The following is a 19,434-nucleotide window of genomic DNA, read 5'->3' as shown; positions in this document are numbered from 1 at the left end:
TTAAATCGCGCTGCGGTGTTTCGCGCTGCGGTGGAGTTGCTACCCGCTTGCCTCACGCGGCTCGTCTTCTCGTACGCCGAGGTAGAACCGAACAGCGAACGAGTCGACGACCAATCCTGGCCAGCCTGGGTAGCGCCACAAAGCTGGACGGAATCGGCTGCCAACGGCAGAATGCGGTGCCGAGTAAGCTAGCGTTCGGAATCCCCGCGGAAGCACCGGCAGAGATTATGAACGCGCACTACCTTGGTCACCCCGGGTCACCCACGGGACTGACGAGGCTAGGCGCCTACGGCCGCTGGACCTATGGGAGCTGCCAGGTCGTAGCGTAGTGCAATGCTACGGCCCGTTGGGCAGAGATCTCTTCGCCAGGTCAGCCATGGCGTCGAGAGCTCTGGTGCTCCGGTCCGGACCTCCGAGGAGGTCCCCTTGGGGCCGAAGCCCCGAGGCAACTCATCGATCCGCGCATCGATCGGTCCTACTTATACTCTAATCGTCCGGGAGTGGGGATGCCGCCGCGGTGGGGGGCCATGATGCGTGACGCCGAACCGCGGCTGTCGTCGCAAAGGTATTCAGCACCCACGTGCATAACATTGCTAGAATCTCTCCCGAGCCGCGTGTTTGCTCGCTGGGGTGCTCGAGACGCAAATTCGAACAATCTTATGGAAACTTTGATCCCTGCGCAGTAGTAAACCGTAAAAGGTAGACATGCGCAGTAGATTTTTTACAAAGAGGCTCAACCCAGAAAGTTCAAATGGACCGCTCTTAATGATGACGTAATTAGTTTTTAAATTGGAGGAATTTTGATTTGTTCGAAAATTTATTGCCCAGGATTCGCGGTTATCTCATGAGAACCTTGACCCCCTGCGCAGTCCTAAACCGTAAGAGATGTCTATCTCTTACATGTCTATGCGCAGTAAATTTTTACAGAGAAAGTAATCAAAGAGAAAGCAGCTGCAGCACTCTCAATCATGACGTAATTAGTTTTTATGTATCCCTTAAAAAGTGTTCCTTAATAAGGGTTTTACTGTACTATCATTGTAAGAGTATACATATAATATTTTTCTGCCTTGTTTTCGATCATGCGTACAACGTCTCACCCTCACTCACGTACATGTTTCTGCATTATAATATGATTGGAACAGGAAATTACAATTTATTATAAGAGTCTCATTTTCTCCTATTAATTTATTTACTTAAAGTATGCTGGCATTACATTGTTTTTACAGTCGATGATTTGCAAAACAAACTTATCTAATTTAATAATCCTCTTCTTTAGATAATTTGTTCACTATATCTATTATATTTTTATACTCCATAATTTCTTTGTTGTAATTTCCTCATCAATGTCTGAATAAATGCTGCAAATAAAAAAAAAGAAATCATGTTATTATATATTGATACATTATATTCAACTGCACCAATATTTGGAATCTACCAAATTAATTACCAAATAATGGCAAATATATCCCCATTTTGATTTTGATTTTCATACTCAATTAGAGAAAGGCCTCTATTATATGCTCCTATTCTTGATATGAAAAGATATGAAAAGAGTAGCAAGAGTATGTATGAATGTATGTACCTTGCCATGCTGTATTATCAACAACATATAAAGTTCAAATAAACTCAAATAAACTTGCACGTATTTATTACTGGGCAACGTTATTCCATCTTGCATTCTATTTCATGCAATATGCGGTTGGTACTTTCAAGATGTGATTCACTCTAACCTATACCTGTCAAAAGTTATACATAGTTTCCCTGACTGTATTTGCTTCATGAAATAAGCGATTCATCCTTCAATTTGCTCTTCCTGGAACATCCGCATCGTTACTGCATTCGAAATTTACAAGTCTTTATTTGTTATTACACACACACACAATTATTGTAAATAGATACAAGTACTTGTACATAACTGTAACGACCCAGAGATAGGTACGTCACTGCACCGACGTATAGGGAGATCGGTTCCCCAAGAAGGCGACTCGTATGAATGAATTAGGGATTATAGGTTCGTGTGGTGTGCGGTTGAGGAGTACAATCCAAACAATTATGTGCTAGACTAAAGATTTATTCAAGTAAGTAAATATCTAATAACTGAATGTAATTCTTTTCAATATAATATAAAATAATAATGCGGGTATAACAATAAGTGCGGGCTAGAATGTGGAATACAGTAAGAAATTATAATAAGTACGCCCTAGATCAGAAAATACAATGAAGAATATATGATTAGTAATTAGTACTTAAAATTAGTACGCGGCTCTGACTATAGGTACAGCCAACACTCTGAATAATGACCAACTACACTAAGTATCGGAAATTATCAACGACAGCAACTCGTACTATTCCCTCAGATATGAACGGACCACTCTACAGGTCGCAATCGGTTTCTGGGCAAGCCAGAGCTATGTGTAGTATAGGCCGAGATCACGGAGCTCCGCTACTCGCTAGCTCTTTACACTTGATAGGTGACTCTAAACCCACATGTAGTGAACGCGTTGCGCACCATGAGTAGAAGGTCTGTAGATCTGTAGAAACTTGTACTTATCGCTGTAAGGAATTTAATTTGGCACGGGTTACTCTGTCGCTATATCCCAACCTAAGTGGTTCAGCGCTGAGCAACCGTAGCCTTTCCTCTATTACTAGAGTGGTAGCTGCACTCGACCGAAGTCGAAGTCGAGCTGAGCATGGTCGAAACCAAACTGATTTTCTCCGCGTGGCACGTCTCTCTTTATAGTCAGATCTTGCTGACTTAGCGCTTTTTTTCAATGTAGGATTCCTTTCGATTTCTGGAATTCCCCATCACGTGATGACCGAGCATCCCTGCTCCCTAGTCTACGCGGTCTCCCTACTCTAAGACTTCACCCCACCGCGAGATCATCGGGGTTTCGCTGGCGCATACGTGGTCTCACGTCGATCAATTATCGATATCATAATTTACCGACCGACTTACCGACTAGACATTTATCGACCCTTACGACTGATTCTTCAATTGGGGTACCGCTGGGACGTTACATAGCTGCAAATAACTACATATTACTGTTACTACTTGTAAATAGTTGTAAATATGAATTATAAATTGGCACGGTAGTATAAATGAATGTACCCTTTTTGAGTAAATTGAACTTGTAAGAAATAATTATCTGTGTGTGTAAGAACAAACAAATAAACGCATGTAAATTTCGAATGCGGTAAGGATGTAAATGAACATACTGGATGGAAAACCCAACTTAAATTCTATGAAAATTGCAGCGTATCTAATTAATTATTAATAAATGCAATGATTATAGCACAGCTATAATAGTTATTCAAAACGAGATAAATTATAATTAAAAAAAATGAAAAGCTGAGAACCATGGATTTGAACCGTGGACTTTTAGATTGGGAGTCATGCGTTTTACCGCGAAGCTGGCCGTTTTAAGGATGATTCACGCTACACCGTGACGGGTCCAAGCCGTATCTCGGACGGGACACGGTCAAAGATCTTCATATACGTTTTATATGAATCTGTTCATGTTACACCGAGTCGAGCCCGAGCTTCGGTCGTATGTCGGCCGTGCCCCGGCATCGAAACGTCCGTGTATATTGTTTCGCCATCGCCGCTCCGTTCCCGGTTCGGTTTGGTAGAGGCACGGTGTAACATGAACGTACTTGCGAACGGGTCTATTGTGGCGCAACGATAAGATGCTTCAAGACACGTATCTGAGCCGGTAATGGCGTAGCATGCATAGTATGCCCGGACGATGCCTGGCGATAATGGTTCGGCTCCGGCACGGTCCGTCTCGGGCACGGTGTAGCGTGAATCATCCTCTATTCTTCTTTTTAAGGTGATGCTAACGTGGAGCCCTAACTTCAAATTCCGCGTCGGTAAAACAGCCTACGTTTCATCGAAAATTAGGCCAAACAGAAACTGATTTCAGCGCCACCTCAGTTATTGCATCCAACTATCGGCATGGTATTCTACGTCACTTTTCGCATACACCTAAATGACACACGGATGCTACGATAGCTATATGTATTATGTACGATGAATCAGACCAATTTTTGCGTGTCGCCGGAGAAACCACAGTTTCTCGAGCGAGTTCGGCTCGCCTTTGATGTGGTGACAGCCGAGAATCGAAGCAGCGTACAGGGAAAAAAGCAAGTTTAAATACCCGTGTACGTGTGAGACACTACTAACGCAATCAAAATTTAAGATTAAAACCTTTTTATTTTTGAATTTTTTAAATGAAAATGTTACTAACGTAATTGTGAGATTTTTCTGATTAAAACGAGATCAAACATGACATAATTTGAATTATAATTATTTATTTACTTATTTATATCTAAATAAGTAATAAAATAATTTTTAACAAAAAACAAATCCGACTTCGAAATGCACTAAAAAGTGTCAAATAATTTCTATTGCATTTATAGCAATATTCCATAGCTATTAATAATATCTACTTAATCGTTAAATAGGATACCAAATACATTTCAAAGTTTTCGGAGGCGGCGCAAAATTAAAAACCTTTCCTCTACTAAGAAGATCCTAACTCGGGCGTCGGCAACCTATGATAAATCACCCATTTGATAATTTCAAGTAAATAATATTCAACGGGAATCAACAAACCCATTGCGAATTAACTATACTGCAGTTCACGAGTGACCGCACTTAACTCGCGCAGCTAGTGACCTACTGTGGTCTAGGGAGATTTTTAATAGTGCGTGTGATTCCCCTTTACAGCTTGCTTCTTACTTTGCGTTCACGTCATTTTTTTCTTGCGACAAATAATAGGAATTTCATTGTATCGTGAAACTTTACAATATCATCACCGGTTATCAACTATCGTATGTCATATATTTCTGCCCGCTATTTATGTGGTCGCAAAGTATAATAAGAAGCAAGCTGTAGAGGGGAATAACACACGTTATTAAAAATCTCTCTAGACCTAGTGAGCGGCGCGAGTTAAGTATGGTCTCTTGTGAACTGCAGTATAGTGCATGTACATCAGGAGGGCTGCTAATTTCTCATACAATCGTTACAATTACAAATGTTTTCAGCCGGACCTATAATTTTTCTCTTACGACTTATTAATTACCAAGTTTGCCATACCGCAACCAAATCGGGCCCGCCCGCACGCAGTCAAATTTTACCAATAGTTCTTGTAAGAAGTTCTCATGGGCGCAGTTCTTATCAGTACATCTAAACGGTTCATCGACTTATCAACATAGTACGAAACCGAAAGTATCGCGATCAGACTAAATCACTCAGACCATCTGTAAATCATTAAATCTGCGAAGATAATCCGCGAAGTACCGCTCAGAGTTCGATACTCTAGAATCTACACGACTCTGCTACGAAGCTCAGTACTTCGACAGAGCAAGATCCCGGTAATATCAATAAATTAACTAAGTCTAACGTCTATGACTCTGCTACGAAGCTCAGGGCTCCGACAGAGCAAGATTCTGTAAGACTCGATTGTAAACGTGCGCGAATCAAGAACTGTACCAGTAACGAATAAACATTCATTGTGATCGGAAGTGCGTGATCTTCACTCGAAACATCTACCCTACCGTTCCAACATCCGTTACGACACACCACCACAGGGTCTGTCCATAGATAGGTTCTACTCATCCAGCGAAAGGTAAGTGAGAACCTCTATCTACCTGACAACGCAGATCAAATTTCATAAAGTACGCCGAGGACTCAGTGAGAGAGAGAACTCCGCGACTTTACACCGCAATCAAATCGTTATTGGCAGCATTGTTTGTTCGGGTATTTTTAATTTTGCGCCGCCTCCGAAAACTTTGAAATGTATTTGGTATCCTATTTAACGATTAAGTAGATATCATTAACAGCTATGGAATATTGGTATAAATGAAATAGAAATTATTTATCACTTTTTAGTGCATTTCGAAGTCGCATTTGTTTTTTGTTAAAAATTATTTTATTTCACACTTTTTAGTGCAACCTGTAATATTTGTAGGATAGTGTAAGGTGATTTTGGGTTTCTGTTGCTTGGCTAATAACCATAAACCGAAAAAATATTGACAAAATTTAAATGGTTAATAAACAACAAATTTCATAAATTTTTGCAAGTGGGATCATCACGGATATACAGAGTGTCACGGGACTACCTCTACAGCCGTAGAGGGATGATTGCTAAGGTGATTCTAAACAACTTTTTCCTTTTCCAAAATGTTGGTTAAGGCTTGTTTTTCTAGTTATTAACAAAAAGCATCGACCAATCCGAGCGCGTACAGCGCGCGGGCTCAGGGACTGCAATGTCGGCTATGAAAACCGGGCCTGACGTAGGTCGCAAACGAACGGCTCGGCACCCCGTTGGCATAGCACAATAAAAAATTGGACGGGTAGAACATTTTTAGTCGTTGCTTAAAATGAATACGGAACCTAATCTCTTGTCGCCTATCATAATGTAAAAAATGCAATTCTAAGCATTCTAAACAACAAATGAAAATGATTGAAATGGAATAATTAATAAACGTTTGAATTGGAAGCCACGTTAATGATGAAAAATTTGAAAACAATATAAGTGAAACTTTCGCATTCGTTCGTAAATTTACCTACTACGCTGAAAGCAAATAATTGTCATTGGGAATCGACGAAACATGTTCGGTAAAACAGCAATTTTCATGATCGGGCCAGTGAACTCCCCTCATTTCTTGCACTTAGGCGTGAATAATAGGCGAGGTGTTTGCTCATGGAATGTCCAGAATCGACACAGTGATCTAGTGGGAATTATTTGCTTTGAGCGCAGCAAGTTAATTTAGAAACGAATGGGTAAGTTTCATTTAAATTGTTTTCAAATTTTGCATCATTAGTGTAGCCTTTAATTCAAACGTTTATTAATTATACCACTTCAAACATTTTTATTTGTTGTTTAAAATCCTAAGAATTTCCTTTTTTACATTATGACAGGCAATAAGAGATTAGGTTCCATATTCATTCTAAACAGCGACTAAAAATGTTCTACCAGTTTAGTTTTTTTATTGTGCTATGCCAACGGGGTGCCAAGCCGTTCGTTCGCGACCTACGTCAGGCCCGGTTTTCGTACCCGACACTGCAGTCCCTGGGACTGCGCGCTATCCGCGCTCGGATTGGTCGGTGTTTTTTGTTATTAACTCGCAAACCAAGCTTTAACCAACAATTTGGCAAAGGAAAAAGTTGTTTAGAGTCCCCTTAGCAATCATCCCTCTACGGCTATCGAGGTAGTCGCCTGACACCCTATAATTCCTACCAAATATGAAAGATTTCATCGGGAACGATACATTCCTTGCAGAGTAACATGAAGGCGTAGATTTTTTGCTATAACTGTAGTTATTAACAAATTCAATAAATTTTTGCAAGTGATATCATCGCGAATATACCTCCTACTAAATGTGAAAGGTTTCATCGCAATCGGTACATTCCCTGCAGCATAAACGCCAGAAGACATAAATGAAGTATTACGTTTTTTGCGATATGAGTCGTTAGGAATGAAAAAATACAAACATTTTTTTGCAAGATCAATCGAGAAATACACTTTACAAGATGCAAAATGTTTGATTCGATTGGTCCATCCGTCTCGCGGTAATCGGTGAAAAATATAAGTCAAGCATTACGTTTATTGCAAAAAAATCGTTAACAATGAAAAAATGCAAAATGTTTTTTTAACGGGACCAATCGCGAGACATACTCTACAAGATGCAAAATGGTTCGTTCCGATTGGTCCATCCATCTTGGAGTAATCGGTGAACATAAAAAAAAAAAAAAAAAAAAAAAACAAAAAAACATACACGTCGAATTGAGCATCCTCCTCCTTTTCGAAGTCGGATAATAAAACAAAAAAAAAATACATACACATCGAATTGAGTATCCTCCTCCTTTTCGAAGTCGGATAAAAATAATGCAAATTATATAGTGTCTGGTCTTATTTTAATCAGAAGAACCCTACAATTATATTGGTAAAAGTTTCATTTAGCAAAAATAAAAAATAAAAAAGTTATTGTTGAATTAATATTGTTTCACTCAAATGTTTTTTCTCGGGCCCTTTAATTCTCGAACCTTTTCCTCTTTCGCTATTTGTCCTTTTCTACGTTCGCCAGCATTGAAGAACTCGCTCCAGCCGTGTTGTTCTTCCAGCATCACATTTTCGTTAGTTATTCATCCAATATTTGGGCGTAACACAAAATCAGAGAGTCCAGCATAATATCACATTCTATGCTGAAAAAATATACTAACTTATCTATCTAAAAAAATTTTAATAAATCTGGCAACAGATTTATTTTCGGGGTGCTTTTCTTAAGTAATCAGCATTTCACCATTCTCCTGTAACAGAAGATAAGTGGAAACCAATCTGACGCATATGCATGTATGCTGTCACAGATCAACAACTATAGACAGAATTCAATGCATCTGTATGGTAGCTTTTTGCGAATATCTCGGAAACTATGCGAGACCTCCCCTTACATGTATAAGAAAAAGTTGTTCAAAATATTGATTTTTATAATATATCCAAAAATCATCGAAATCGGGAAGGAGTATTTGTTCTGTAGTTTCAGCAAAAAAAAGAATAATATTAGCAACAAGAAATAATGATAATACATCTCGTGACACATGGGTTGAAAATCGCTATCGTAGTTTCACTATCGATAGAACGTCGCGTGGAAAAGAAATACAAGCGTCGGAGTTCATCGCCTCTTCCAGGCTCGAACGTCCCATTCTCCACGATACATTGTATCGCCGTCGACGGTTGGGTCGACGCACACATGTTCACATATACGAGCTGCGAATGAGCCCGCGGTCGAGCGCAGAAAACGAACGAACTGCGCCCTATAGAAAAAACGAGAAACTAAATTTGTGGCCTGTTTTACCATTTTGACGTCTTTCGCGAGTGAAAAATCAACGAAATCGTAGTTTTCGCTTTTTGTCTAAACGAAAGCTTGTACACCATCTCCTGAGTGCTCGTTTTGCTCCATCTGACCCAAAGAATGGCGCTCTGGTCTCTATTTGGACATTCGTTTCGCAAAAATGTTAATATTACGAATAAATTAATGCAGGTGAGTCCGATCCGCCATTTTCATGACTGTGGACAGACACCAATTTCAATATTTTATAACTTTTTGACGATTTGGGTAAAATAAGGACCAGAGCGCCATTCTTTAGAGCCTTCTGAACACGTCCCTCAAATTTTTTTGCATTCTGTTTAGAAATGACGACGTAATACGAAAACTCGCGTCTAGAGATTTTTCTAGGGACTGTCGGTAAAGTTTTCAACGCTGGTGATAAGGCGATGCGAGCGTCGAAAACTTTACCGACAGTCCCTAGAAAAATCCCTAGACGCGAGTTTTCGGTTTTCGTCGTCATTTCTAAACAGAATGCAAAAAAATTTGAGGGACGTGTCCAGAAGGCCCTAAAGAATGGCGCTCTGGTCCTTATTTTACCCAAATCGTCAAAAAGTTATAAAATATTGAAATTTGTGTCTGTCCACAGTGAAGAAAATGGCGGATCGGACTCACCTGCATTAATTTATTTGTAATATAAACAATTTTGCGAAACGAATGTCCAAATAGAGACCAGAGCGCCATTCTTTGGGTCGGATAGAGCAAAACGAGCACCCAGGGGATGGTGTACAAGCTTTCGTTTAGACGAAAACCGAAAACTACGATTTCATTGATTTTTCACTCGCGAAAGACGTCAGAAAGGTAAAACAGACCATAAATTTAGTTCCTCGTTTTTTCTGTAGGGTGCAGTTTCTTCGTTTTCTGTGCTCGACCGCGCGCTCATTCGCAGCTCGTATATGTGAATATGTGTGCGTCAATCGAAACGTCGACGACGATACAATGTATCGTGGCGAATGGGAAGTTCGAGTCTCGAAGAGGCGATGAACTCCGACGCGTAAATTTTTTTGTCACGCATCGTTCAATCGACTAGGATAGTGATTTTCAACCCATGTGTCACAAGACGTACTATCATTATTTTTTGTTGCTATTATTATTCTTTTATTGCTGAAACTACAGAACAAATACTCCTTCCCGATTTCGATGATTTTTGGATATATTAGAAAAGTCGATATTTTGAACAATTTTTTCTTATACATATAAGGAGCCGTCTCGCTTATTTTCCGAGATATTCGCAAAAAGCTGCCAATAGTTGTTGATCTCTGACAGCATACATATGCGTCAGATTGGTTGCCACTTTTCTGTTTAGAAACGAGGGTCGAGCGAGTACTTTCCTGTTCGTACGATTTTTCTGGTATTCATTGTTTATGAATAATAACACGAATGCCTAAGGTTATTTTTTTTTTAAAATAATATGTCCCGATATGCTACTCCGATATATACATATAAGTGGTATCAAATGTTTTTCCGAAGTACGAATGTGTATTAATAAGAACTATATAAATGTGATAGGAACGCTGGATATTTGTTTTTGAATAACATGAATTGTAATACTATGAAGGAAATAAAAAGAAACTGATAAATTATAAAATAAAATTGTTGATAATTAATAAATTGCAAATGCATTTACTTTATTCAATAAAGAAAATAAAAGATAACATAAACATGAAAATTTAAAATATGTCTTTCGTAGATTCAAATGAGTTATGTGCATGGTTTTAATATTTCATCGAGACCGGTCAATAGATTTAGAAGTTACAATTAAAATTTCCGAGAATCGCAATCTAAGAACATAACTAGTCACGTTCTTAGATGAAAAGCCACGATTTTCAGAAATTGTAACTTCTCACTGCATTGACCGATCTCAATGAAATTTTCAGCATACACATAACATAATCTTTAATCGTTGGAAGTGTTTATAATTTTCAGAAATATACACTATTGTGGTATATATAAAGGTACTATTATGTATGAAATTATTAATAATGTATGAGAGTATGTCACAGCTGAACGAGCTGTACGAGCCTGAGGTGCAAAACGTAAGTAGTTTTTTTACTTTCCTGTTCGTACGATTTTTCTGGTATTCATTGTTTATGAATAATAACATAATATTTATTTTTCCAGTCATACAGAGCAAAAAAGCAGCTCATTCGCCAGTACAGGAGAAAAATGAATCGGCTGCGGCGCGAAACAGCGCCACCGTCCAGCCGCGGTCGCGGGAATAGCAGTGGAGGCGGTCGTGGTCGCGGCTGTAATGGCCGCAACATAGCTTTTTATTTTTAAATTTTTCTTATTATTACACTGTGCAACAAATTTTAACTTTTTATTTGTGTTCTGATCTCTACTAGGTGATTCTGATAGTGTTTTGCACGCTGATTACGAATCTGCAAACCGTTTTGCTCCTATACGTACAGTTTTTGAGAAATTTGATTTTGAAGAAAAAACATATTTTTCAGATTTAAACAAATTGTCTGACATAATTATAAAAGATATTGAAATTCTATTTACACTGAAAGATTCTGTAGACTTTCCTGAATACATCGATACCTATCTTTAATACATTATAAATGTTTAAGTATATTTAAACGGTCATTGAACGCGGAGGGACCCCGAATTGGCACCAATTTTTTAGGATATTTTTCAATTTATCTGAAAAACTAGAGGTCCAGCGTAAAATCAAATTATACCACGCGATAGAGCAGATTTTTATCTTGAAAAACCACCCAAAGAAAGTTGCAATATCGATTTTTTTATCAAGCCAGACAGTGAAATAGCTTCGCGGGAGACGAAGTACCGACAGTGGCGCTCCGCGTCAGGACGTTTCCTCGGCGTCCCGCCTACATTACCGCTTAAAGCAACTGCATTAGGGTGTAGGAATTCGGTTTGTAGGAATTCAGAGTACAATTCTCATACTCCTTATCCTGTGTACTGCCATCAGTCAAATAAAATATTTTATTTTTTATTATATATTTTGTTTACAGTTATTTTAATACCCGTCCCGTTCCTATATCCCCCCAAAAAGGAAAAGTGTGAATTATGTGTATATACATTCATTTTTCACAATCAGATCATGACGAAGATTGTATATAAATGTACATATACTGGTTACATGACAAATGTTTATGTTATCTTTTATTTTCTTTATTGAATAAAGTAAATGCATTTGCAATTTATTAATTATCAACAATTTTATTTTATAATTTATCAGTTTCTTTTTATTTCCTTCATAGTATTAGAATTCATGTTATTCAAAAACAAATATCCTGCGTTCCTATCACATTTATATAGTTCTTATTAATACACATTCGTACTTCGGAAAAACATTTGATACCACTTATATGTATATATCGGAGTACCATATCGGGACATATTATTTAAAAAAAAAAATAACCTTAGGCATTCGATTTGTAGGAATATTCTTCCCTTGGTTATGTTATATTACAAGAAATGTATATATAATATTTGGGTGAAGGTGTTATGTCATTCATACATTTCCTAGGTGATGTATGCAGTATCGTATTTTATACTTTGGCGGTGGCATACATAATATAGCTATCGTAGCATCCGTGTGTCATTTAGATGTATGCGAAAAGTGATGTAGAATAGCATGCCGTCAGTTGGATGCAATAACTGAGGTGGTGCTGAAATCAGTTTCTGTTCGGTCTAATCTTCGATGCAACGTTGACTGTTTTACCGACGCGGAATTCGAAGTTCGGCCTCGACGCTCGCATCATTGTCTTTCTTGTATTACAGGTACACATAAGAGCCAGAATAAACGACTGAGTTGAGTATATAACTAGTGACTTATCCTAATGGCGCGCAACTGAGCCTCTCTAGGACACGCTTATTAATGCATAAAGCTTTTGGCTTAGTAATAACTTGATAATACAAAAATGTTCAGAAAAGGAAATGTTGTTGATTAAATAAAAACTGAATTTGTTTGTTCCAGGCGATGGATGGGCGAAGAAGGAAGAAGAAAAAGATGAATAGAAACAGTGAGTGAATGATCAGAAGATGATGAAAGAAGGAATTATGGTATGCGAAAATGATACAGCGACTTAGATACTAATAGGAAAACTTACTTACTAAATAACGCAACAACAAAAACAACTAACTTAAAAGAAAAGAAGACTATAATACAATAATAACGATTAAACTTGGTATACTAAGTCCTTATTATCAAAACAAATAGTCCATGTGTAATACCATTAATAAAGCTTTGTTGAGATAATTATATTTTGCTTATTTAAGTTTATTCTAGCCCTACTCTATCAACCTTAGAGTAATTATTTAGGCACTTATTAACAGGCCAGCTAATCGAAATAGCTATGATTCTTTTGACACTTAAAATATGTACAGGCTCCGTTGTAGACTTCCATAGAATACTTTAGTCTTTAAGAAACAAGTCTTTTATAAACAAGTCTTTAAGAGTATATTCGTTAGCTAGGAACGCAATTGAGTATCCTGTAGCTTTTTTCAATGCACTTTTTTGAGGAAAGACCATCCTTGGTGAGGACTAGTTCAGGATTCATCGTTCCAGGGCAATTCTCTCTTGTATTCGTGAGACTCCGGTGTAAGATCCTTTGCACGAAGATCCGTGCTGAATATGAGCAGTTCCTTGGTCCTCGCCACTTCTTTTGGGTTATATAATAAAGTATTGCTGCCTCTTACTCTCTTCGTGTGGTATATGATTGGAATGAGAGCTAACCGTTTGTATGTGTGAGTTTGTCATACTTCTCGATGTAAGGAGTAACTAACTTTAATTGTTAATATCTTTTAAACAATTAGCCGTCTACCCTCAAATGTGGTATAGGCATATCTAGCTCGACGAGCTCTACAAGGTGGCAAAGTTTCATTAATAAGTGAACGTTACACTTGAGTTGGGGCGTCTGTAGCTGTTCTTGCAATACCTTGTGAAATTTTCTTGCATTGTATTAACAACCAGCTTCCAGGTATTTCTCACCATAACTTATAGCTGTCAAACGATATACAGGGTGTTCCGTAACTAGTGTACGAGCCGGAAGTAGGGGGTAGCTGAGACAATTTTGAACAACAATTTCCTTTGCAAACGTGTCGATTTATTAACGAAAAACGAAATCTCTGCTACGCCCTATTTCTAGCTCTTACACTAGTTACCGGACACACTGTATGCAATTTTTCAACCGTAGTTGCTCTACTTCTAATGTCGAAAACTACCTACCAAATAATGACAAATATACAGTGCTACTGATTTTGCTCAAAATGGACATTGAAGTTGCTTTATATTAAAAAATGCATACATAAACATCATTTCTATACATTTTGATACACAACGACACGGAAGATTTTCTGTTTCTTACGCTCTTTTTTAAAAACATATTAGATGGTCGCACACAAGCACCAAAAAGCTGCACGTAAAAATTTAATTCACATTCAAATGTAAGGGGTTATATTTAGTCAGGACGCCGAAAAAAGCGATGTTTCAAGTTCTTTTTTTAAGACGTTTGCATTTATTTTAATAAATTTTTTTATATTGAATTAAGTTGATCTTCACGTATACATCATATTTTTTTTTATAGAAATATTGGTTTGTCGAGCTGGTAGGGCCGATCTCCGAGAGCACCTCCAATTTTGTGGTCAGCAAGATATCTGGACTGGATCTGAAATCAAAAAGCAATGAAGATTTAGTTAATATAAGGTAAAATCGTGTCCTCAATCGAAGGTTGTTTCGATCTGATCAATATTATTCATTTTATAAACAATTTAAAACGAAATTTTGTTGCTGAAAATGACAAAAGCCGCCAGTTTGTTCCAACTTGATATTTTGCTTATTCCCTCAATTAAACACAAGATGTTACCTTATATTAACTAAATCCACATTTTTTTGGATTTCAGATGAATCAATCCAAAGATATCTTGCTCACCGCAAGACGCTTTCTTTTGGAGGTGCTCTCGGAGATCGGCCCTAGCAGCTCGATAAATCAATATTTTTGTAAAAAAAAATATGAGTGTATACGTGAAGATCAACTTAATTCAATGTAAAAAGATTCATTAATATAAATGCAAACGTCTTTCAACAAATATACTTGAAAAATCGCTTTTTGTCGGTGACCTGACTAGGTATAACCCCTTAAGGAGGTAGACACGGCACGTGACCTCTCTGATTCGGGACGTCGGTATTACAGCACTTTTTTCGTTGGGCCTGGTGGAGCCACTTGCGTGGTCTGTTACGAACTTGAAAGGTTTAATTCTCAGCTAGCGTGCGCGCAACACGATCTAGGAAGGCAACAGCGCCTCAAGTATTTTTACAAACACATTCAAACGCTCATCTCGCCAGAGGCATCGCGACGATCCGCCTGAAGAACGAAAGCGAAACATTGGCGCGTGGATAGAGTGACATGTAGGGTGATCATGCTATCCTTCTTTCAACCTAAATGATAGAATTGTCCCGCTCCGGTAAATTCTGACTGAACAAACGCGTGGATTTTATATAGCCCACCGTAGCACCCCTCGCTACTGAAAAATATATGCCTACTCTGAAGAACCGAAGGAACGTGCTATCTGAGTATAATTTTTAGAAAAAGTTATTAACTTCTTTAAATAAATGTTTAAATAATTAATAAAACTATACAGGATACGTCATGCAATGGGGACGGGTTATATCTTGAATTTGGTAAGAGAGCCGATTCCGTCCAGCTTTGTGGCGCTACCCAGGCTGGCCAGGATTGGTCGTCGACTCGTTCGTTGTTCGGTTCTACCTCGGCGTACGAGAAGACGAGCCGCGTGAGGCAAGCGGGTAGCAACTCCACCGCAGCGCGAAACACCGCAGCGCGATTTAATAAACGCCGTCGGCCCAATCGGGCCAATCCTATCCCGACTTTGCGTTCTCTTGCGTTTGCGTGCGTTTGCGTCTTTTGCGTTCGCGCTCCGCTCAGCGCGTTCACTCCGCGCTCCGACATCGCACCGTTAGCTTGTAAGACCGCGTAGCAATGGCTACAACCTGCGCTAGAATTAAGGCCGCGTATTTTCTGTGACGGACCGGGTTCCGACCGTAGCTCTTAAGTCATGTACAGTAGATTTAAGATTGGCTCCACGCGTCTAACCAGCAGATAATACATTTGCTTGTAGCTCCCGAGGCAGGAGAACACCGCCCGACCGACCCGGCGGGAATAGCCGCCGCTAGGATAACCAACGCCCAATTTAATGAATAAATATTTCTATTTTTCTATTAAAACCGCCTCATTATTTCTCGAACCTGTTCCCATGCGAACCCTGGCACGGGGAAACCGCCGCGGTGCGCAACGCCGTGCGCACCGAACCGACCGACCCCGTTACACCTTGTGTAAAGGGGGTTGAAACACAAATGAACAACACAAAAACGATTATGTAGATAAGCATAAAACTTTATTATAAAAATGAAATAAACTACTAAACGTTGATGTGTAAAAATGAATGTAATAAAAAGAGTGTACGTAGAGCTCGGCTGAGTGATGGCAAGCGCATCGACTTGTCGCGAGGTAGCGTCGACAAAGAGTGGAGTGAATACGGAGAAAGCGCGCGTCCTTAGAGGATAGACACGGCACGTGACCTCTCCGTTTCGGGACGTCGGTATTACAGCAGTTTAATTCTCAGCTAGCGTGCGCGTAACACGATCTAGGAAGGCAACAGCGCCTCAAGTATTTTTACAAACACATTCAAATGCGAATGCAACAATACACTAAAAAAATGCAGATGCACTTTTTGTTTAAATAGAATTGCATTTCTTTCTTTACTCGTATCAACTCTCTGGAAAATTCTGGATAAAAAAGTAGTATTAGAACTAATAAATGGAGACTAATAAATGCCTCAGCTCCTTCTCTCCTTCTCTCCACTCGCTCCTATTCCCTCTCACTATTACCTATCACCTATATCTAACAGTACAATGTTTAAAAAACTAATATTTCGTGAGATATCTCATATTTTTCATAAGTCGTACCATTCAACTTTTACATCAATAGCTTTTTCCTATCTCTTACTAAAAAGATATACTTCGTCCCAATTGCGTGACGCTTGTATTTCCAAAAACCCATAGTAACTTTGTTTTTCGAAACTAATAAAAAATACAAAGGAGTGTTAGTCAATATTCTGAGTGAATGCAAATAATTTAAATAAATAAATATCTCATATACAACTTATGTATGTAAACATTTGCAGAATTATTGTAAAGAGGAGGTATATTCTTCTCTTGTTATACCTCCTCTTTGAGCGAGGTTTGTTATGGGGCGCTATGAAAAATCCAGGCGGACGTCAGTCAAAACTTAGCGAAAAGGTACGATCTCAACATTCAGAATGAGAAAAGGACAGCATAACTGTAGTGCGTCTCACTCAGCGTTCGGGCGTTGTTGCCTTTTTCGCTTGCCTCCGTTAGCACAGTCGAGTGACGTAACCGAGCTAACGCCTGATTTTGGCTACGATTCCAAATCGACAGCCTTCTTAGTTAGACGCCACCTTATAACTACTAGCTGAACTGAATTTGTCACGTGACTTGCTCTGTATTATCCACAAAATGGCGTAACTGGTCTGTAGGAATGGTTTTACGGGATTCGACTTTTCGTCCTTATATGAGAGAATTTGGGGCTGGGTGAGGGCTTATTTGAAAGAGGAAGGTCCAGTGCAGTACGGTCAACTCATGATTTCAATCACAGCACTCTTTTAATGGCCGAAAAATGCTTCGATTCCGCGACTGCATTTTGTCGATTTTTTCCTCTACTATGGACGCTTATATTACTAAACATCAATATAATTTCACTGAAACATGAGTTGACTGTACTGCACTGGACCTTCCTCTTTGGGATAAGCCCTCACCCAGCCCGAAATTCTCTCATATAAGGACGAAAAGTCGAATCCCGTAAACCCATGTTTAGGGCCATTTTTGCCGGTAAAGTCAACGCGCTACTATTACACGTGTCTACCCCCATAATATATTCCACCATATATTTAACCATATACTTCATCAAACATGCAAACTGAAAAATAACCTGCCGACGTGAATAAACGGACAATACCACCAACAGCAGACTTCCAAAAGCAATGAAATTTAAAATTGACGGCGTCCAACTGGCACGAGTCCAAACGGACCGGCGCACAGGGTGACAAATCAGCTTTCGGCGATCAAAAGTCGATTTTCGTGAATTCAAACATTGAAAAACTATTTGTGTACATGCATTTATTATTATTATTATTATTATTGTCTATTTGAGGCCAGCCGGGCACTCAGTCCTAGGGGACCATTGTACCCGGGCCGCTAGGCGGCCTCCTTACTGGCTGTTCCTTGGCAGCTGGGCTTCTATTGCAAAATTTAGAAGCACCGGCACCAGGCCAGCCGAAATGCTTAATGAAGAGGGTTCCAAGGTCCCCAGGATTGATCCTCTCAGGGCCCTTAGTTCCCTGCATCTTAGAAGTACGTGAAGAGGTGTTTCGTCCTCCTCCTCACACCTCGGGCACGTCGACTTCTCTATGAGACCCATGTGCGCAAGGTGTTTCCTCGTGTACCAGTGTCCTGTCACTAGGCCCATGAGCAAGAGCAATTGCGCCCTATCCAGGTGGATTAACGTGTCCCCCAGCATTTGTGACGGTCCCTCAAGTTGGGCCCTCGTGTGTCTCATGCCGTTAGCGTTATGCCAGAGCCTGGTGAATTCCTGGTTTAATCAGTCCTTAGCCAGGCCCTTCAACGCATAGGTTGAGATACCAATGGGGTACTCGTGGCATGGCTGGGAGCTTGTAGCTCCCAGTCGTGCCAGTTCGTTCGCCCTCTCATTGCCTGGGATACCAGCGTGACCTGGTACCCATAGCAGCTTGACTCTGTTGTTCAGAGATAACTGTCTCAAAGTCCGTGCACAGTCCCTGACCATCTTCGACCCAATTTCCACATTGTTGAGGGCTTTGAGCGCGGCCAGGCTGTCACTGCAGATATATATGTGTTTTCCAGAGTGGGCCCTTTCCAAATTATATTTGGCGCAGGCCCAGGTGGCAAACACTTCTGCTTGGAAGACCGTAACGTGGTGGCCCAACTTGTGGGTCATTTCGACCCTTGGGCTCTCCCCCGCAATCCCGGCTCCGGTGCCAGATCCGGTCTTGGAGCCGTCTGTGAATCAGACCAGCCCCTCCGGAGTCAGAATGCCGTTAGGGTCCTCCAGCCATTTTTCCCTATCCAGGATGATTACATCGTATTCTTGTCGGAAGAGGTACCCCGTCTTGCAGCGGTCTCCACCATGGGTCAGAATTAACTCCGATCCCATATCCCTGAGGATCTCGGTGTGCCCGCCGCTCGCCGGGGACCATTCTTCAGCTAGATGGAGGCGGATGGCCGCACTCCAAGCCGTTGCCATCACTTTTAGATGGGGCGGCTTGATATCGAGCAGCGCATCCATTACCATGGAGGGCGTGGTGGGGAGCGCTCCTGTTATCCCCAGCAACGCTATTCGGTATATTCTTTCTATAGCCTTTCTGTGTGTTCCCCTCTTCATGGAGGTCCACTACACAATCGAGGCGTATGTTATGATGGGTTCAAGGATGGCCCGGTATATCCAT

General features: G+C 39.9%; 1 protein-coding gene across 1 annotated transcript; it reads right to left on the bottom strand.

Annotated features, from left to right (window-relative positions):
* Window positions 1–18,551: 18,551 nt before the first annotated feature.
* Window positions 18,552–18,926, bottom strand: LOC143305334 (uncharacterized). The gene has a single exon (XM_076688403.1). The coding sequence runs from the start codon at window positions 18,924–18,926 to the stop codon at window positions 18,552–18,554; it is 375 nt and encodes a 124-aa protein (XP_076544518.1).
* Window positions 18,927–19,434: the final 508 nt, after the last annotated feature.

Source organism: Osmia lignaria, chromosome 5 (genome assembly GCF_051020975.1).
Source record: "Osmia lignaria lignaria isolate PbOS001 chromosome 5, iyOsmLign1, whole genome shotgun sequence".
Classification (NCBI taxonomy): Eukaryota; Metazoa; Arthropoda; class Insecta; order Hymenoptera; family Megachilidae; genus Osmia; species Osmia lignaria.
The sequence above is the reverse complement of the archived record's forward strand: the minus strand, read 5'-3'. Positions and strand labels throughout refer to the sequence as shown.